This window comes from Pristis pectinata, chromosome 2 (assembly GCF_009764475.1).
Source record: "Pristis pectinata isolate sPriPec2 chromosome 2, sPriPec2.1.pri, whole genome shotgun sequence".
NCBI lineage: Eukaryota > Metazoa > Chordata > Chondrichthyes > Rhinopristiformes > Pristidae > Pristis > Pristis pectinata.
Window position 1 is genome coordinate 63,540,135 of NC_067406.1, and position 19,553 is coordinate 63,559,687.

General features: G+C 37.8%; 1 protein-coding gene across 7 annotated transcripts in view; it reads left to right on the forward strand.

Annotated features, from left to right (window-relative positions):
• Positions 1 to 19,553, forward strand: part of fryl (furry homolog, like) — a 255,534-nt gene that overhangs the window by 114,188 nt on the left and 121,793 nt on the right. For 5 of the 7 annotated variants that reach the window (XM_052033381.1, XM_052033383.1, XM_052033382.1 and 2 more), the window contains 5 exons: positions 3,923 to 4,026; positions 5,602 to 5,710; positions 10,936 to 11,022; positions 12,178 to 12,349; positions 19,019 to 19,151. In XM_052033381.1, the coding sequence (XP_051889341.1) occupies positions 3,923 to 4,026; positions 5,602 to 5,710; positions 10,936 to 11,022; positions 12,178 to 12,349; positions 19,019 to 19,151 (605 nt within the window). Of the gene's footprint in view, positions 1 to 435; positions 481 to 3,922; positions 4,027 to 5,601; positions 5,711 to 10,935; positions 11,023 to 12,177; positions 12,350 to 19,018; positions 19,152 to 19,553 lie in introns of all 7 variants that reach the window. The other 2 variants (XM_052033379.1, XM_052033380.1) reach the window with 1 other exon arrangement.

Sequence of the window (19,553 nt, forward strand, 5' to 3'; positions counted from 1 at the left end):
AGACATCAGTTTTCCAAGAGAACGTGTATATTCATTCTGCATGCTTAATCTTTATCCTACTCATGGCTGTATATGTATATTCTGTCATGTGGAAATCGCAACTAACTCACTGTATAATTATTTGTGCTTCTTTGGCATCAAGAAATCCCTCAAAATGAGGGGCAAGATGCTTATGATATTTGCAGCATATTTCATTACTTGTTTGTCATATTTTCTGAAATAATTATTTTGTATAATTATTTTAACTGTGAAAATGCATTGCGGTGCTTTTGTTATGTTTATTATAAGCTGTTTACTTTGCTGTATGTTGTATCTAACTTTGTTCATCAAAGGCTAGTAAGAATTTATGTTTGTGCTTTATTCCCCATCTAACATGCATGGACATCCCATTCTCATGCTTGTTTATGTTTTGCTGTCTTGCATTGCTTTATTCAGATGCCATCTAACAACACTATCAGAAAGCAAATAGAAACATTACAGGTGAGTATGCACGGACCAAGTTTTCAAGCATGTAGTCTAGAAAATTGATAATAAAAGAATGGATCTAGAAAGAAATTGGTGTCTTTATATTGTTTTTGGGGTCAGCTACAGGCTATCATATGAGTGAAGTGACTATATTTCACTTGCTAACTCTTCAGAGAGTTTAAGCTGCATAGAGTGATTTGACTAAGGCCTTCAATACTGTCAATTACTGGTTTAAAAAAAGATAATGTGAGACCTCTGATCTCAAAGCTAAATTTGTAAGAAACAATTAAGAGTATGATTAACCCAATTGCCTCAAAGAAAGTATTCAAAAGCAGTGGATCCTGTTTGTTTTCCTGAATGCTTTCCACCAATGAAAGGGAGGAATGTAAGCATTAGGCCCACATAGTTGCTAATGAGTTCACATATCATTTAATCTAAAATTGTCCCATTTTCTGGAAATTAGTTTCTCTTTCATCTATAGCAGTCACAAGGGCAGAGAAGTAATTGTTTAGCTTGTTGTATCACTTTTTAGGATTCAGGTAAAACTTTAATCATCTGCTCTCCTATTTGGAAATCCAATGGTTTGACATCTGGCTCATTGGGTTCTGTTGCCCTGTTTCTAACTATTGCATCAGGGCCCTGATTCCACACTTCTTTTTTCTCACTGGGGCTCTGTTTTCAACTTCAAGGGAAACTCAGCAGGGCCCCAGTCCCATGCTCCTTTTAAACCCATTGGAGGTTCTGTTCCCACAGTCCTTTTAAACTCATTGGAGGACCCATTACTGCGCTCCTTTTAAACTATTTGGAGGACCCATTCCTGCACTCCTTTTAAACTCTTTGGGGGTTCCATTCCCAATCTCACCAGGGCTCCATTTCCCATGCTTCTTTTAAACTCAACTGGTTTACTGGAAAGCTTATTATACTATTGTGTAAAATCTAAGAAAAGGTAACTTGAAAGTGTGTTGTTGTACAGTAATAGTCCAGAAAATCAGCCAGTCTTGCACCACCAAAGAAAGGTCCGAGGGTGCCTGATTCTCAGCGTCTTACTATATGATACCTATAATCCTTCAAAATCGGCATACAATATACTATTACAAAGTCATAATCAAAGTCTTCAGTTTTTGCTTGAAATTGCCTTTGCATTGCAGGATTCTCATAGTTTTGTTTTTGAACAAGACATTCAGTAATCTAGAACCAGCTCTATAAGGCATGCTTTTACAGCTAAATCACAGGGCACAAAGTATGGAAATTATAGCCTTTTTGTTTGTGCTAGTTTGCAGTATTGTACTTCAATGCACGTTATTCTTTGGACAACTAAAGATCCAGAAATTCAGTATTGCTTGCATTGTCCTTGAGGTAAACCTACTGTTGTGTAAATGTATCAAATGTAGAATCTTCAGGATCTAGTGGTAATTATAGCATTTTGATATGCAAGTTTGTTAATAAGAAAATGGAGGATATAAAACACAAATGTAATCCATTTGGGTTTTGTTAACAATTTGGAAGTGAACCAAGCCACCTCCTCTTCACAGAAACTCTTGCCATTGAGTGGCCTCGTGATCTGCCACCTGAGGTTTAGTTTTTGTAGTAAAGCCACAACGACTAGTTTGACCTGCCGGGCCATGAAAGGTTAGTGCAGCTGCAGGGATGGTGTAGGGCAGTGATGATTGTGAGGCAAGGGCCAGGTCAAACATGATCTGATCCAATGAAGTTTATACTCAACCAGACAATCAATGTAAAGCTAAAAACTTCAAAGTATTTAAAGCATTTGTTTAGAACCAGTCTTCCCTGCAACCTTGTTCCTGTTGTCGATTCTGTGGGTTGCTTTTTCAAAAGAAAAGTCCCAACAATTCTGTTTTTCTTCTCCCAAAATATTGTGCTGGATTGTCTATAGGTTGGTGGTAATAGTGATGATGAGCATTGACTCATCAAATTCTCTTCTTATTAAATGGTGTGCTCATTTTGAATTCATGTTCAATATTTGTAATAAGTCATACTAAAGTGATAGCCATAGGATCTTGCTGGGTTAGATTTGATGTGCTTCCATTTTAGCCATATTGCCAAGAATTTCTTAGGAATGTGTGATCTGCAGTGTCGTGAAGGATGAATTGTAGGACTTCAGAAGAAAACATTGCTTATGCTTTCCTTATTATGCATTCTTTGGTAGGCATTCCTTACAGTTAGGATTGAGTGTTGCAGTTAATTTGGAGCTTTTGTTTTGATCAAAGGAAAATTTATAATCAGCTGAACTATATATCATGTACAACCGATGTGCAATTTTCCTCCAAGCTGGCTACTGGAATCATCAAGGAGGAGTCTAAATTGTAAAGTGTTAGGAAGGACCTTTACAATCCACAATGTTGAAACAAATTGCAGTCTTGTTCAAATGTACAGAGTTTTGTTTTTAATTTGAGCTAAACAGATGAAAGTAATTCACACTTTAAAATATTATAAAACCAAAGCCAAAATCATTGCCGCACTTAATGCATGACATTGGTATAAATGCACTCAATATTATCTGTCTATCTACCAGGACAATTGGCATCTGTCATCTGGGAAAAGAACCAGCTCCTTTCAGATTAATATCTCCACCAGTGTGGCCTTGATCCATTCAGAGAAAGGGGAGCCCTGGAAGGAGTAATTTTACAGACAGGAATAGGCTAATGAGATAGCATTAAAAAAAGAAAGATTTGCATTTATAAAGCTCTTTTCACAAATGCAAGATGTCCAATTTGAGTTATGTTGAAAATTCTACCTTTTCCTTTCAGGCACTCTACCTCGAGTGCTTTTGATACTGACTCTGGTTTTATCCTATATGTCAAAAGTTAGTGTGTAAGTGATTTCTTTGAGTTCATGACATTTTCTTGACACCCTGCACATTTGACATGTTCATCCCCAATCGCATTTGGTCTGCTGGCCAATTAGCTCATTTCTGTAAAGAATGATTAATGAGAAGGTGGGAGGCTGACAAAGTATTTTGCATTTGAGGTGCTGACATTTGTAAATCCTTTAGTGATCTCAAATGCTTTTGGCTTGTATAACATAATGAATATGTTAATGAAGCTGTTGTAAATGCTACAATAAGGAAGGATATTTTGCCATAGCTGTTTCTTGAGCTGTGCACCTTTGCAGAGAACTTTAAAGGTTATTGATTAACATATACTTACAAGATTTTTTCAAAGTGTATATTCAGCCTTGTGCAATTTAAATAGCATCCTGAATGCCAATCCACTCATTTCTGATATGTACACGAGAAATTTTAATAGCAGTGACAATGAGACCAAACAAGTCAACACAGGTGAGGGCTTGCTTCCTTATTTAGAAAGTTCTTTGTATTTATTTTACCTTCAATATGTTTATGGATAATCTCTACATCTGTTCTGTGACATATGCATATTTATGGTACCAGTCAGTATTTGATTTCTGCCCAATGGAACTTTTTGTTTTTCTTTTTTAGAACAAAGATCCCAAAATGTCTCGGGTTGCACTGGAATCATTGTATAGGTTGTTATGGGTTTATGTAATCAGAATAAAATGTGAAAGCAACACTGTAACACAAAGGTAGGTACAGGCATGCAATTTTATTTTAGAAATATCAATGAATTGTTGTCAAGCACTGTAATATCCTGGAACACATTGAGCAGTGTCAGAAACTTGGCATGTGGAAGAATGTTTCCCTTAGGAACAGAACATATGATGTTTGCCAAAATTAAGGACATGGGGAACAAAACATAATTTCTTGGAGTAGGTTTAGAGATACTGCCCAAAGAGGAGGAATTTTGTTTTAGAAATCTCAGTGGTTGACCCAGATGCTGTGTTTTTATGTGTCTGTAAAGAGAATTAAAACATAAGATAAATTTAATCTCAAATTATTTCCACAGTTGCACACTTCACAAGTGACTGACTTGGAGTACCCCAGTTTTTAAAAAATCACCAATAAGTTATTTTTGTTATCTTGCCATCTATAGACTTCAAGAACACCTTAAAGTTGTATTTGGTTTGTTAATCTGTTGTTGTGGAGCCAGTTGTTTTGAGTAGAAATATGATTAGGCCACTCAGCATCTCAAGCTTCCTCCTCTAATAAGATCATGGTTAATTGTGACCTCATCTCCACATTCCTTCCAACTCCCCGTAACCATTTATCTCCTTGCTTTGTAATATCTGTTTAATTCTTTCTTAAAAATATTCAAAGACTTTCTTCCTCAAAAGATGATGGAAGCAGAGTTCCAAAGACTCGTGTCTCGTGAAAAAAATATTTGCCTTATCTCTGTTAAATGGGTGACCCCTTATTTAAAAGTAGTGACTGCTAGTTATGGATTCTCCCACAAGAGGAAGCAAGCAAACCACATGCACCCTGTTAAGACCACTAAGATCTTGTATGTTTCAACATGGAAAACAGTCCTATATTGTTATAATAGGTTAATTATTAGAGGTTCTCAGATCTTTACTAAAGGTTTTAGCTGTACTTTTCAGGGGAATTGTTGCAGTTCACCACATAAACACTAACATACCCCAATGTAAATGACAGATACTTTGAGATTTCTGTGCAAACCCCCAAGTTCTGAAGTTATGGTTAACTGTTCAAAGTAGTTTTCCTAACTGTGCTTTGAAGCCTGATTGTGCAAACTTTCAGGTGTTCCCCATGACTTCTGACCCACAATCAGCATAGTCAGCTTTGATGACTTGCATTAGCTGGCTACTGGTTTCTTTTCCAGATGTTTATGAGTTGGGTTTGTTCCACTTTTGCTTCACTGGATGTCAGTGCTGTTAATTGGGGGAAGATCCTGTTGCTGTGTAGGTGCTCACCCAGTGCTGTTTTCTTCCTGTTTCTTCCTGTGTCCTCAGTGAGGGATCCACTAGTTAAAAATGAACATTTCTTGTAGGTTAATTCTGGACTGATTAGTAAAATTGTTTTTGCTTGTGACATCTCCGTTATTATTGGACACTTGAATTTCTTGGGAGAGTTGTTAGGCATTTTGCATTAAATGCTGCTTATGAATTACTTTTTGCTTAGAACTTGTTGTGTTACGTATTTTGTTTTCCTATTTGTAAACTACAATTCCATACACTGTATCCATTACTAGTGCTGATTAACTTTTAATCTATGTTTTTCCACTTTCTTACTTCTTTAAACAGTCGCCTTTTGAGTATCGTATCAGCACTTTTCCCCAAAGGCTCCCGCAGTGTGGTCCCACGTGATACGCCTCTGAACATATTTGTAAAAATCATCCAGTTTATTGCTCAGGTATGGTTTTCCATTAATATTCATGGTGTGATTCCTTATCAATCCTAAAGTTAAAAGCTTTCTGACTTCCATTTCTGCATCATTTAACCTGGGAAGCAAAATAATGAAACTAGACGATCTGGTGTAACTGTTTATAATTCTGTCCCATGTCAAATGATTAATTTTCGCTACATTAAACATAGGCATTGATTTTAAATTGCCCTGATAGTGCCAGTTGCCTGTTCTTGAAACCTGCTATTTTTTCCCACTGTGGTTCCATTCAGATCTGCTACCATTACCAGTGAAATCTGGTTCATGATGACCTTAATCTGATTATTGACCAGAAACTCATGTTTTATATTAAACCGTCACAAAAACAAAAAAGGAAAGTGGATGACCACTCGGCTTTCACCCAGGTGCTGGGTGTGACCTGGCCTTAAAGCGTCCTTCTCTGGAAATTTCTGCAAAATTTGCATAGGATAAATTAAATATAACCTATTCCCAATCTCCTAGTCAATAGCAATGGGGAGGATATAGTTGACTGTGCCTGCAAGTGATTTTCATTTGCCTGTAATCTATCGGCTCACTAATGCCAGTTTGGATTCTGCCAGGACTATTCAGCTCTGGATATCATTAGTTAACACAATGGAAGATAACCAACCAAAGGGCAATGTTGCAGTAAGTTCCCAGGGTAGCCTGTGAAACACAAGTGCTAATGACCTTCCCTCTATCAAGTCAGAAGTGGAATGTTTGCTGGTGATTGCAGAGTGTTCTGTTCCATTTGCAGCCCTTCAGATAGTGAAGTATCCTATGCTCTTAAGCAGCAAGGCTGGGATGATATTCAAGCTTGGGATATAAATGATAAGTGACAATTGTGCTGCATAAATCCAGGGAATGATCATCTGTAAGAGTTGACATTAACATGCCAAGTCCACCACCATCATCATAGAGGTTGCATTTACATAAAATTCTGTGATTATGTATTAATATGGTTGTGCTGAAGTGCAAAGAGCATTTATGTGGCAGTGGTGGTAGGCTCCTTATGTAGGCAGTAATGGGAGTGGTCTCACAAGTGGTGGGTATGGGATCCAAAAAGTGGAGAAAGAAGTGGTAGGTGTGGGCTCCTGGAGGTGGCAGTGACAAGTGCAGGTTCCAGAGATGGCAGCTGTAGACAGGAGGACCTACCTGCACTGGCAGGAATGGGGCTAATGGCAGGCTGGGCAACAGGGCTTAGTGGATATGAGATGCTCCTGTAATCTTAAGAATTATATAGCACAACACCTTGCAGTAGCAATTTTTAGAAGGCGGCACACTCATGGAAGATGCAACTTTGATTCTTTCCCACCCCCCCCCACCTTGGGAAATAATAAAAAAAATGTTAATTCAAAATTACTTCTATCTAGTATTGCCCCAGTAAATATCTTCAGCATCCTCTTGTAAAAAAATATAATTCAACTTCAAGAATAAGGAATTAATTTTAACAGAGACTTGGTAAATATTAGGCATCATTTTCCAGTCATTAATTTCATTTGTGAAAAACATCCATTTGCAATGTATACTGTTTTGCATGCATAATATCAAGTAATTTAGGCTTTATTGAAAATGCAACTTTTGAGATGGTATGCTTTTAAAAATTGCACATTTTCAAAGATTAGCATGCCCTCTCCATCAACATCTGAGGGATTCCATTGACCAGAAACTTATTGAACCAGTCTCATAAATACTCTGGCTATAAGACCAGGTCAGAGGCTGGGGATTCAGTGCTGACAGACCCTCTTCCTGACTTATCAAAACTATTCCATCATCTGTCAGGTACAAGTTAGGAGAGTAACATATTATGCTCTCTACTTGCATTTATAAGTGCTGCTCCAGAAACACTCAAATGGTTTAACACCAATCAGGGTAAAACAGCCTAATTGATTTGCACGCCCAGCCACCATCTTAAATAGTTACTCTAACATCAGTGCACCATGGCTGCTGTGTGTGCCATGTATAAGATGCACTGCAGCAACTCATCAATAGCACCTCCTACACGTGAACTCTGCTTCTTGGAAAGACAAAAGCAGAAAGCATATGGCAATGCTATCACCTGCTATTTCTCACCTCAAAACCTCTCACTGTCGTGATTTTGAAATTTAGCACTGATTCTTGCTGGGTCGTAATTCTGGAACCCTCTTTCTAGTAGCATTGTGGTAATATTTTCAACATATTTACAGTGGTTTAAGATGGATAATTAGGGTTAGATGTAACTGCTAGGTATGAAGGCAAAACCCACAACCTATGAAAGAACTAAAAAAAAAACAACTTTTGTTGTAACGATATTTCCTGAATCTTGCAAAATTGCCTAAGCTGCATTAGTATAATTGAACTAAAATTCTTTTGATCATAATTTTAGCAACTCCTTTTGGTGTTTGTTTGGCAAGTACTAAGGCACCTTATTAGCAAGGAGCATGCAAGACCAAGTGTCCTCCTTTCCTTGATGGACCTTTGGGTGAACCTATGTCAAGTGTTACGAACCAGCAACAAAAGAAACACTGAGTCATGATTCAGTGTTTAAAAACTACTTTATTAATAACTACTTATGATAATAAGAAAAATAAAAGTAAAAATGTTAGAAAGTTAGAAGTAAAAATGTTAAACTTTGAACATTAACCCCAAAACTAAACTCGTCATGTGTGTGTGGCAAAGTCCCAAACTCCAAGTCCAGGAATGGTTATTAAAGTTCAGTTCTGCAAGCCATAAGGTGAAACATGAGCAAAGGCTTCTTCAACAGCCACCGTTGTCTGAAGATAAAATGTAGATGTAGAGAACATAGAGAGAGTGATTACGAAATCCAAATGTTCCATGATGGAACCCAAACAACACCTCAGTGTTTACTCAGTAGTGACTTCCTCACCCCAAAAAGCATCTGAATCGTGGTCATCCACACAAATACCTGTTTCCCTCTACAGGTCAGCAACAAAGTGAACTCCACTGGATTACTCCCAATTTCCATACGTGGATTGTAGTAACAGACACAGTTATTGTTTCTCATCCATCGATAGAGAAAACTAGCAGGCTGGTGTCTCTCTCTCTTTTCTCTCTCTCTCTCTCTCTCTCTCCTCTGACTGACTTCAACTGACTTCTTCAACAACGTCATTACATCCTTTATCTTCTGTTGACGTAAGCACGCCACACACACATACACACCACTATGCTCTATCTTAAAGGAACATTCACCTAGTCCGTGACACAAGTCAAAAAAAAAATTCCCTTGGCTGTACCCATTTGGCATTCGCCTATGTTGAGCTGGTCCCATTAGATGTAACTCAAAGTGGCTGCTCCATGATCACCCACTTTTACATCTCGTATTTTTGCGATTTAATTATGATAAAAGCTCAATTAAGATTCCTGCCCTTTTTTAAATATTTAATGTTTTAAAATTCTGTAATCTGCAGAAGAAACTAAAAGAAAAACATGCATGTTTTGGGTAACATGTTAAGGGCATAGTTTCGCTTTTCCCTCTTGATTTGTGATTTTGTTTCTCCTTTGTCTGAGCAAAGCTTTCTAATAAATCTTGCTATAAATGGAAATGCACTTTTTCAAACAATTTCAATCACCTCGTGTTTCACAAACTTCTTCAATAGAATGGGCCATGTTTTGGTGGAATTTTATTTAGTTTGTAGAAGGAGGCTATATTTTAGAACAGTCTAAAACTAATCCCATTGCCCTATATCTTACATTGTTTCATATGTTCATTTACTCTTCCCTTAAAGAGATGCTATAATCTGTCTTTGTTTATGAAGCCCAAGTTGTTATGGTCTTTTTCTTGATATTTTACAGTGTGTGCTCACACCATCATTTATTGAAAATGTCTTCGCATTGTGTCTCAGCTCCACCACATTGTTCCATTGAGTGAAATAATTAGTTGTTCTCTGATAGTGCCACTCTATTGTTGACATTTTGTTACATGGTTGCCCTCCTGAGTAATTACTGGATTGTCACTTCCAGCGACCTCATGGAACCATGCTTGTCATCCCCATTCTGAATCATTTATATGCTGCCTCTCAATGATATCACCTCTATGTGGGCACTGATAATACTTAACTCTTTCCATTATGTTTTGTGACTCCTCTATTGCCTTTGTGCATTCATATTATTGGTCCATTGCTAGTCTTGCATTATACATATTTTCCCCCAAGTGAACATTGGAAAGACCTTTTGATCTATTAATTCTTTACTGCTGCCTATGGACATCGGCTCTCAGTCCTCCAAATGCTCAATTAAAGAATTGTTATTTATGGCCATATTTCTAACATCCTTTAGTCCTACAAGCACCCAATACCACCAGAGCTCTTAATCCACTCCATGGAAATCATGCCTGAAGTCAACAATATCTCACACCTTGAGATTAAGAGTAGTTATAAAGTCAATAAACCAAGCAGTAATGATTAGGTGGTTATAAACTTAAAAGTTTGTTGACTGCAAGAAAAGGTGTTTTTGGAAAGCAAGCGACAGTAAATGAAACAGTAATCCAAAAGCAAATACTGCTGATGTAAAAAGGGAAAGTACTGGAACATGCTGTTAAAATGTTTTGTGGGTGGTGCAGGGAATAGAGTTTTTATAATGTGTGCCGTCTCCTTTCATACTCTGTACATGAAACTTTCAACGAAGAAGGGACCACTGTTGGATCTAGTACTAGAAAATGAACCCTAATCTAGAAGGTAGGTTCAAGGGACCAGGCAAAACTAACCACATCAGAATAAGATTTTAAGTAAAGCTGAAATGACTCATGGAAAGAAAAAGCCAAGGTATTTAAAAGAGGAAATGATAAATGAACATCATGGAGATGAAAATGGAGGGAGAGAAAATGCACTGGAAAATTTTGCTGATAAATAAAGAAATTGAGCAGCAGTGAAAAACATTTACAATGGTGATCAGCAGAATTATACCTTTTTTTTAAAAAAACGAAAAGCCATTAAAAAAATCCAGTACAGAGTTCAAGGGAAACCTTGATTGAAAGTGTGCCTCGAATGTAGAATTCATCTCCACATGAAGACTAGCTTAAGTGCATTTAAATGAAAGTGAGGTAAAGAGAAATGGGAGGAGCTGGTGTGGAGCATAAACACAGGCATGTCCCCCAGCAGTGAATTGCCAGTTTCTGTCTTGTAATTACTAAGCAACAATTTAATGATATGCATTGAGCGTGAATTGCAAGTGTACACCTATTTTGAAATTCAACAATATTTTTTGTGTTTTAACAATAGGAGCGGCTTGATTTTGCAATGAAAGAGATTATATTTGATCTGCTTTGTGTTGGAAAACCATCAAAAACATTTGCCATTAACCCAGAGGTGAGACTTGAATTTAACTAATTAACGTAATTTTTCAGTGTTGATATTTGAGAAACCCCAAAACTAGGCTTCATGTATCTAACCGAGATGGAACTTATGCATGTGTAAAATTTTAAATGACACAAATGTTTAATGATGTTTTCTCATTTAGAAACAGTCTCTTTTGATGGAAAATCTTAGGTTTATGGGATATATACATTTTAATCTCAGAGAGTGTCAAATTCAATTTTACTTTTAATAAGTCTAACTTAATAATTTGCTGCAAATGAAAATCACTTTTGCTCAATCCTGTATTGAAGTCATCAGGAACAGCAATATTTTGTAGAACTATTATGCACTCCACTGAGATGTTGTGATCATTCTGAAAAGTGAAAGAAAACCCTTGGGACTCAAACATGAGGTCAACCTGCAGAATATATTTTTTTTAAAAATTCAGTACTCAACAAACATTAAAATTATGCTCTTCAGTTTTCTGAATTTCTTACCCTATAAGCATGTAAAATTGATATACTAGTTATAACTTTCTTCCAAACAATCTAAACTGGATTCTGAAATTTACAACCTGGTAATATTTAAACAGTCAGCAAAATCAAGGAAGGGCTTTTCAATCCTACTATTCTTCTTCACCATTATAATAAGTACTGTCAGAAAACCAGCTGCTCTCCCAGATAAGTGTAAGTGATTTCATGGCACTATTTTATTCAAGAAAAATATCCAGTTGACATCATAATATTTTTGCAAAGAAGAATCAATTATTTTGACAATTATTTTCCATAAGTCTCTCTCATTGTACCAATATTTATCCAAATGGTGATGTAGTGCAAAACTAAAACTAGTATTGACATTGAAATAACCTTGAAATTGTAATAAAGCTATTCTCTGCCTCTTGCATCATAACCAACTGTTTAAAATGTTTTTACGTGTTACTGGTTTAAAATGTGTTTTATTTTTTGCATGCATGGATATTCACATTTTCACGGTGCCTGATAATATTTTAATGTACATTAGATTATATGTTATGTTCAATTTGAAGCAATTTTTGATCATAAGGTGATGATGGTACAATTGGATTTCCAGTGTTTATTGCATAGGATATGATTGTGTGTGAATTTGTTACAACTCAAAGAACGCAAAGTTTATATCTTTTTGTTGCAGAGAATGAACATAGGGTTGAGAGCATTTCTAGTAATTGCAGATAGTTTGCAACAAAAAGATGGGGAGCCTCCAATGCCAACAACTGGAGTTGTCCTTCCATCGGGTAGTACACTGCGAGTAAAGAAGATCTTTTTGAACAAAACCCTCACAGATGAAGAAGCCAAAGTGATAGGTTGGTTTTCTATACTTAAAAATTATTTTTGTATGTTTTGTCTTTATTATTAAACTTCATTTTTACATGATATTATAATCACAAAATATCTGATATTTTTAGAGTAAATATTTCTATTTTTACCCAAGAGATTCAACTTTGCTTCAGATTGCAGATAATTGCTGAATATTGTCCTGTATTTTCTTAGTCAGTTTATGCCTTTTTAATTGTCCAGCAGTTAAATAGTGAGACCGCAGATTAAACAAAATCTTTATCACCGTGTAATTGCTGTGGTTGGTAAAATGCTCCATTAAATTGTGTCCAAGATGAGGAAGAATAGACAACTAAACATTAGCAAAGACGAGTAGTGGGGTTGAGTTTCTGCTAGTTTTATCAGTGGAATTCACATTGAATCATCTGAGTAAGTGCAGAAGATTGTGGATTTCAAATTTTAGTTAAACTCAATGTTTATGTTGTTAGTGAGTTTTTACACTTAGAAAGAAGTCGCATTGCTCTGAATAATCCCCTCCCATAAAACTGCATTTCCCCAGGTCAAAATATTCAGTGTGGCAAGTTTGCAAAAATCTTGCACATTTGTGCAGAATCATCATATTGCACTTTCTTATTGGGGGCTCCTATTCAAGCTTGTCTATTTAAACCATTTAAGCCAATGCTCTTGATAAAAGTAGGGCATATGACAGTAAAACATTTGCTGAAAGGGAGAAAGATGTTTTTATCTTTTGATCTTCAGCCAGAATTTGAAGGAAAATCATTTTTGATACCTGAAAGGATCTCTCCCTGACTAATCTTCAAGGTATTTCAACTGCTATTTTTTTTGTAAATTGCATCTATTCAAGTCTGTTTGTGGATAAATTACACTTTTTGAGAAAAGATGCTAATTAAATGAAGTTGGTAATGTCATCTGAAGCTGTATTGTAACTGAAAACAGAGGATTTGGATTTGAAAATCATTCTGTTGAAATTCACTTTTCCAATATGTTAATCAATACATTTCTGGTTTTAGAAACACAGATAGTCATGGAATCATAGAAACATACAGCACAGAAATGGGCTTTTTTGGCCCACCTCATGCATGCCAATCGTGATGCCTATCTATGCTAATCCCATTTGCCTGCATTAGACTCGTATCCCTCTATGCACTTCCTATCCAAGTACCTATCCAAATGCCTTTTAAATGCTGTAATTGCGTCTGCCGCCACCATCTCCTCTGCCAGCTTGTTCCAGATATTTGGTCAGTTAAAGTCACACGTTCTGGATAATTCTGAGCTATGTTTCATGGAGAAACTTGATTTAATTTTATGTTGAAATATTTTTTGAGGATGAATAAGAAGGAAAAAGCAGTTTAACCTCCTTAATGTGATCATGTTTAATGTTCAGGGCTAGATTGGTTAATTTTTATTTTCCTCGTGCCTTGATACTAAATCCATCATCTAATATTAAACCACAGACTTAAAAATTTTGTTTCTGAAAAAAAAACTTATACTGAATTCATATTCACTGGTTGCTTAGGAATTCCTTATGTTCACCATTGTTAAGCATGGGTGACCTTGTGTACATTCAATTCGCCTGAGTAATCACATGGAGATCCCACAAGTCACTGGTAGGGTCGGGGAATCATTGTATTTTGCAGCATAAAAGGGGACTTTTTAGCCCAGTGTATTCATGTTAGTCAAGAAAAGTGCTATAAAGGCTTATCCCATTTCCCAAGTTTCTGTCCATTCTCCTATAAATCCTGCTCAGTATGAGAGAACTGCAGGTTTGAACATTTGTTAGATGTGTCATAGAGCACCACAGCATAGAAACAGGCCCTTCGGCCTATCTAGTCCATGCCGACCTGATCTTCTGCCTAGTCCCGTCTACATGCACCCGGACCATAACCCTCCAAACCCCTCCCATCCATGTACTTCATCAAACTTCTCTTAAATGTTACTATTGAACCGCATCTACCACTTCCACTGGCAGCTTGTTCCACACTCGCACCACCCTCTGTGGTTGGCTGAGGAGACAATTGTGCGAAGCTACTATGTGTGGAATTATGACTGAACATGATTAGGTCAGAATCCTACTAAAACTTATTTCTTTAATCTAATGAGTGCTTTAGACGCCGCCACCCATTCAGGCAATGAATTCAATACTCCCACCACCCTTTGATGGAAAAACATTCTTGACTCCTCTCCAAATGTACCAAATGCCGTAAGTCCCAATGTAACTGATCTCTCTGCTGAGGAAATCACAGTCCCTTAGCAGTTGACGTCACTTCCCGTTCATCACACCTGGGGCTTTTATAATTTTATACGACGTAATTAAATATGCCCTGAGCCACCTTTGTTCCAAAGCAATCAATTTTGGCACAGTCAATTTTTTTCTCAGAAAAAGTTTCTGATCTTGGTGACTCATTTGTAAATGACCACAGTGTTCTTCGTTGTGCTATCACGTCCTGTAAAGTTACATTGTTGCATATAGAATTCTTGTGTTTTTTTTATTTATTCAGTTTTTTGGCATCACCAAGTCCAGATAAAAAGTACCATACGCTGTTAAGAGAAGGAGTATCATAACCACTGAGTTTGTGCTGACCATCGATCTCCCATTTACACAGATCCTACATTGGTCCCATTTTTTATTCACCCCACATTCTCACCAACACCACCCAGATTCTACCACTCACCTGCACACTAGGGGCAATTTTACAATGGAGAATTAACTGATGAACCCACAAGTCTTTGGGATATGGAAGGAAACTGGAACGTGGAGAAAGCCCACATGGTCACGGGGAGAACATGTACACTCCATGCAGACACACCTAGGTCAGCATTGAACCTGGGCCTCTTGTCGCTGCAAAACAGTGGCTCTACTTGCTGCACCACACTGTCAAACTCCTTTGCTGCCTTTGTTTTCCAGCTTTGTTCCTCCTGCCTTTCAAATTTGTTTACTGATTACCCATCTTAGAACATAGAACATAGAAAACCTACAGCACAATTCAGGCCCTTCGGCCCACAAAGCTGTGCCGAACATGTCCCTACCTTAGAAATTACTCGGCTTACCCATAGCCCTCTATTTTTCTGCATAGCATCTGCAGAATTTCTTGTGTCTCTGTCTTGGTTTAGAGTCTCTTTGTTCGACACGTCAGTTGATATCCTATAGCGATAATAGGGTCAACACAGGACTTCTTCTGATCATTTTCTGCCCCCGTAATTAAAGTTTGAGTAAATTCCATTGTCTCAGGCTCCGTGTTACAAATCACACCGGGACAGTGGGCCACAGCCTATGACTTCAACTGATTCAGCAGTGATTGAAAATAATTACAGTTCTGTGCAGGAACTTAGAAAGGTTCATAAACTTACAGCAAATTAATGCAAGCAAAACTAGTGATCCATGTGTTAATTTTGCTTTAATTAGTCCTTTTGACATATTTTATAGAAAGATACCAAACTTTATTTTTTATACATTGTGCCAATGATGCTAAGGGAGCCAGACACCGAAGATTGAGAGTTACAAGCCTTATGTAGAAAGTTGGGCCCACTACTGACTTCCGACACATGCTGTGCATCATCTGTGGAAAGCAGCACCACAGCATACTTTGTCAAAGAAACCTGCTTTCTATCTAATTAGATCCTTGGCATAAAATAATGGGTTAGGTAGCAAAACTCAAAATGATTTATGAAATAAAGCTTTCTCCCCATTGTTTGTCTGCTTGCATCTACCAAGGGAAGAATACAAAGTTTAGATATTTTTTCTTTCTCTTTCAAGTTGTGTGAGTCTAAGGCAATTGTAAGCTTTTAAGCTAAGACTGATGTATCTTTTCTTAGGCAGGGCATCATAAAGTCATTCCAGCACACAAAGAGGCCACTTGGCCAATCAAGTCAATGCTGGCTTGCTGTGGAGCACTTCACACATTCTCAGTTCCATTTCTCTATCCCATCGTTATCACTTGTGTAAAAAAAGTTCAACCTTGCCCTGCCCTCAACCCCAAACTCCAGATCTCTTGTCCAGACACTTAAATCTGCATCCTCAAGGCTTTGTGCCATCAGCTTTTCCTTACTGGAGCCAAAAGAGACTGCAGATGCTAGAATCTGGAGCTTTTCCTGGTTAACTTCATTAAAACCTCTCATAATCTCAGCATGGATGAGTTGGGCAGAGGGGCCTGTTACCATGCTGTCCAACCCTCTGACTCTAATCTCATACACCTTCATCAAATGTCCCCTCAACCTCCTTTGTTCCAGGGTGAACAATCCCTACCTCACCAAACTTTGCTGCTAAAGAGACTTTTTGCTGGGAACCATTTTGGTAAATCTCCTTCATATCCTTTCAAGACTTTTGCATCCTCCTAAAGAAATGTAACCAGAATAGATGCAAACCCCTAGATCTGGGCTAACCAGAGCATTGAAGATTCAGCATAACTTCTCCGCCTTGGCACTCAGTACCTGTATTTATGAAGCCTATATTCCACAAGCTTTGCTCACAACTCTATCAATACATGTGTTGCCACTTCAAAAATTATACACATGAACATAGAACAGTACAGCACAGGAACAGGCCCTTTGGCTCATGGTGTTGTGCCGAACTAATTAAACTAGTAATAAAACTGATCCCTTCTGCTTACACAATGTCCATATCCCTCCATTCTTTGTACATTCATGTGCCTACCTAAGAGCCTCTTAAATGCCTCTATCATATTTGCCTTCACTACCACTCCTGGCAATGCATTCCTGGCATCCACCACTCTCTGTGTGAAAAACTTGCCTCAAACATCTCCTTTGAACTTGCTTTTGTCACCTTTAATGCATGCCCTCTGGTATTAGACATTTCCATACCTGGGAAAAAGATACTGGCTGTTTATCTGTGCCTCTCATAATTTTATAAACTCTATCAGGTCTCCCTTCAGCCTCCTCTGCTCCAGAAAAGACCACCCAAGTTTGTCCAACCTCTCCTTATAGCACATACCCTTTAATCCAGGCAGCTCCTGGTAAACCTCTTCTACATCCTCTTCAAACCCTCCACATCCTTCCTATAACAGGGCGACCAGAATTGAATGCTGTACTCCAGATGTGGTCTAACCAAAGTTTTATAAAACTGCAACATAACTTTCTGATGCTTGAACTCAATACTTAACTAATAACGCAAGCATGCCATATGCCTTCTTTACCACTCTTAGCAGCCTGAGCAGCCAGTTTCAGGGAGCCCAGATGGTGACGAGGAGGTGTATCGGAGTGAGTTAGATCATCTGGTTGAGTGGTGTTGCAACAACAAACTTGCACTCAACATCAGCAAGACCAAGGAACTGATGGTGGGCTTCAGGAAAGGGAAGTCGGAAGAACACACACCAATCCTCATTGAGGGGTCAGCGGTGGAAAGGGTGATCAACTTCAAGTTCCTGGGTGTCAACATCTTGGAGGATCTATCCTTGGCCCAATACATTGATACAACCATGAAGAAGGTGCACCAGCAGCTCTACTTCATTAGGAGTTTGAGGAGATTCAGTATGTCACCAAACACTTACAGATTTCTAAAGATGTATGGTGGAGAGCATTCTGACTGGTTGCATCACCGCCTGGTATGGAGGCTCCAATGCACAGGATCGCAAGACACTGCAGAAGGTTATAAACTCAGCCAGCTCTATCACAGGCACAACTGCCCTCACCATTGAGATCTTCAAGAGGTGGTGCCTCAAGAAGGAAGCATCTGTATTAAGGACTCTCACCATCCAGGACATGCCCTCTTCTTGTTACTACCATCAGGCAGGAGGTACAGGAGCCTGAAGACCCACACTCAATGATTCAGAAACAGCTTCTTCCCCTCCACCATCAGATTTCTGAACAGTCCGTGAACCCATGAACACCTCATTGTTATTCCTTTTTTGCACTATTTATTTATTTTTGTGATTTATAGTAATTTTATGTCTTTGCACTGTACTGCTGCCGCAAAACAACAAATTTCACGTCATATGTCAATGATAATAAATCTGATTGTATGGATTTGGACCCGTCTTCTGTAACCATCTTTTCCTCTCCGCCTTCTGAAACTGTGCTCAGCTCCTTATCACCATGGTAACAACAACAGCATGAGCAGATCTCCCTATGGTGATATCAGTCCAAATCCTGTTGAGCTGCAGCCCATTTGGCTGGTATAGATCCCAACTCACCCCCAAGAACTGTGTCCCTGTGCCCGAGGAATCTTAAGTCTTCCCTCCTGTACCATGGCTCCAGCTATACATTTATCTGCACTGTCATGTTTCCATACTCAATATTCAGTGATAACAATGAAAATTGAAAATCCGGCAATTGCTCCCTTTCAGTTGCTGCTTTTTAAACTCTTATAGTTTCTTAGTACCTGGCCTTGTTATTCTAATGCTCTGTTTCATATAATTTTGAAGCTGCCTGAAAAGATGCAGTGGTGTGGGGGAGGAAAGAAGTTGCTGTAGCCTTTTATGTTACAGACAACCGGAAAATAAACAAAGTTGGTCACGTGGAAGAGGAAAGGCCACAGAATTAATTATATTAGCTGAACATTTTAATTCATAACGATCAGATTACACAAGAAGAAAATGCTACACAGGGATGCATCTGTAACTTAGTAGTTTTCTATATTTGTTTCACATTTCTTTCTTTGTATTTGTTCATAATTTGAAAAAAAAAGGAAGTGTATTAACTATGCCAACATCTTTCCCTATCAGGAATGTCATTTTATCACCCACAAGTGAGGAAGGCTCTTGATAGCATTCTTAGACATTTGGACAAGGAAGTGGGAAGATCTATGAGCATGACTAATGTACAGATGTCCAACAAGGAGCCTGAAGATATGATCACGTAAGAAACAAATATGTAAAATTGTAAAAAAAAAATTGGTTGGCAAAGCCTTCTTAGAAATATGAATACTAATAATAACCAACATGCTTTCTAATGATGTTTTAGCATTGCCAAGTTTCTTTTTTTTTCATGAAAAAATTTTCGGTGGAATTCATCAAATGATACAGCACTGAAGAGGGACATTTGTCCTCCTGTCTATACCTTTATTTTGGTAGAGCTATTTAGTGAATACCTCTCCTTGCTCTTTTTCTTGTACGCCTGTAAATGTTTTCCCTTCATCTACTTACACAATTTCCTTCTGAAAGGCACCATTTAATCTCTACTATTCCTTAAAAATATATGATCATTGGCTACCAAGCCTTTTCCCACTGAAAACAGTTTCTCTTTATTTGCTGTATCCAA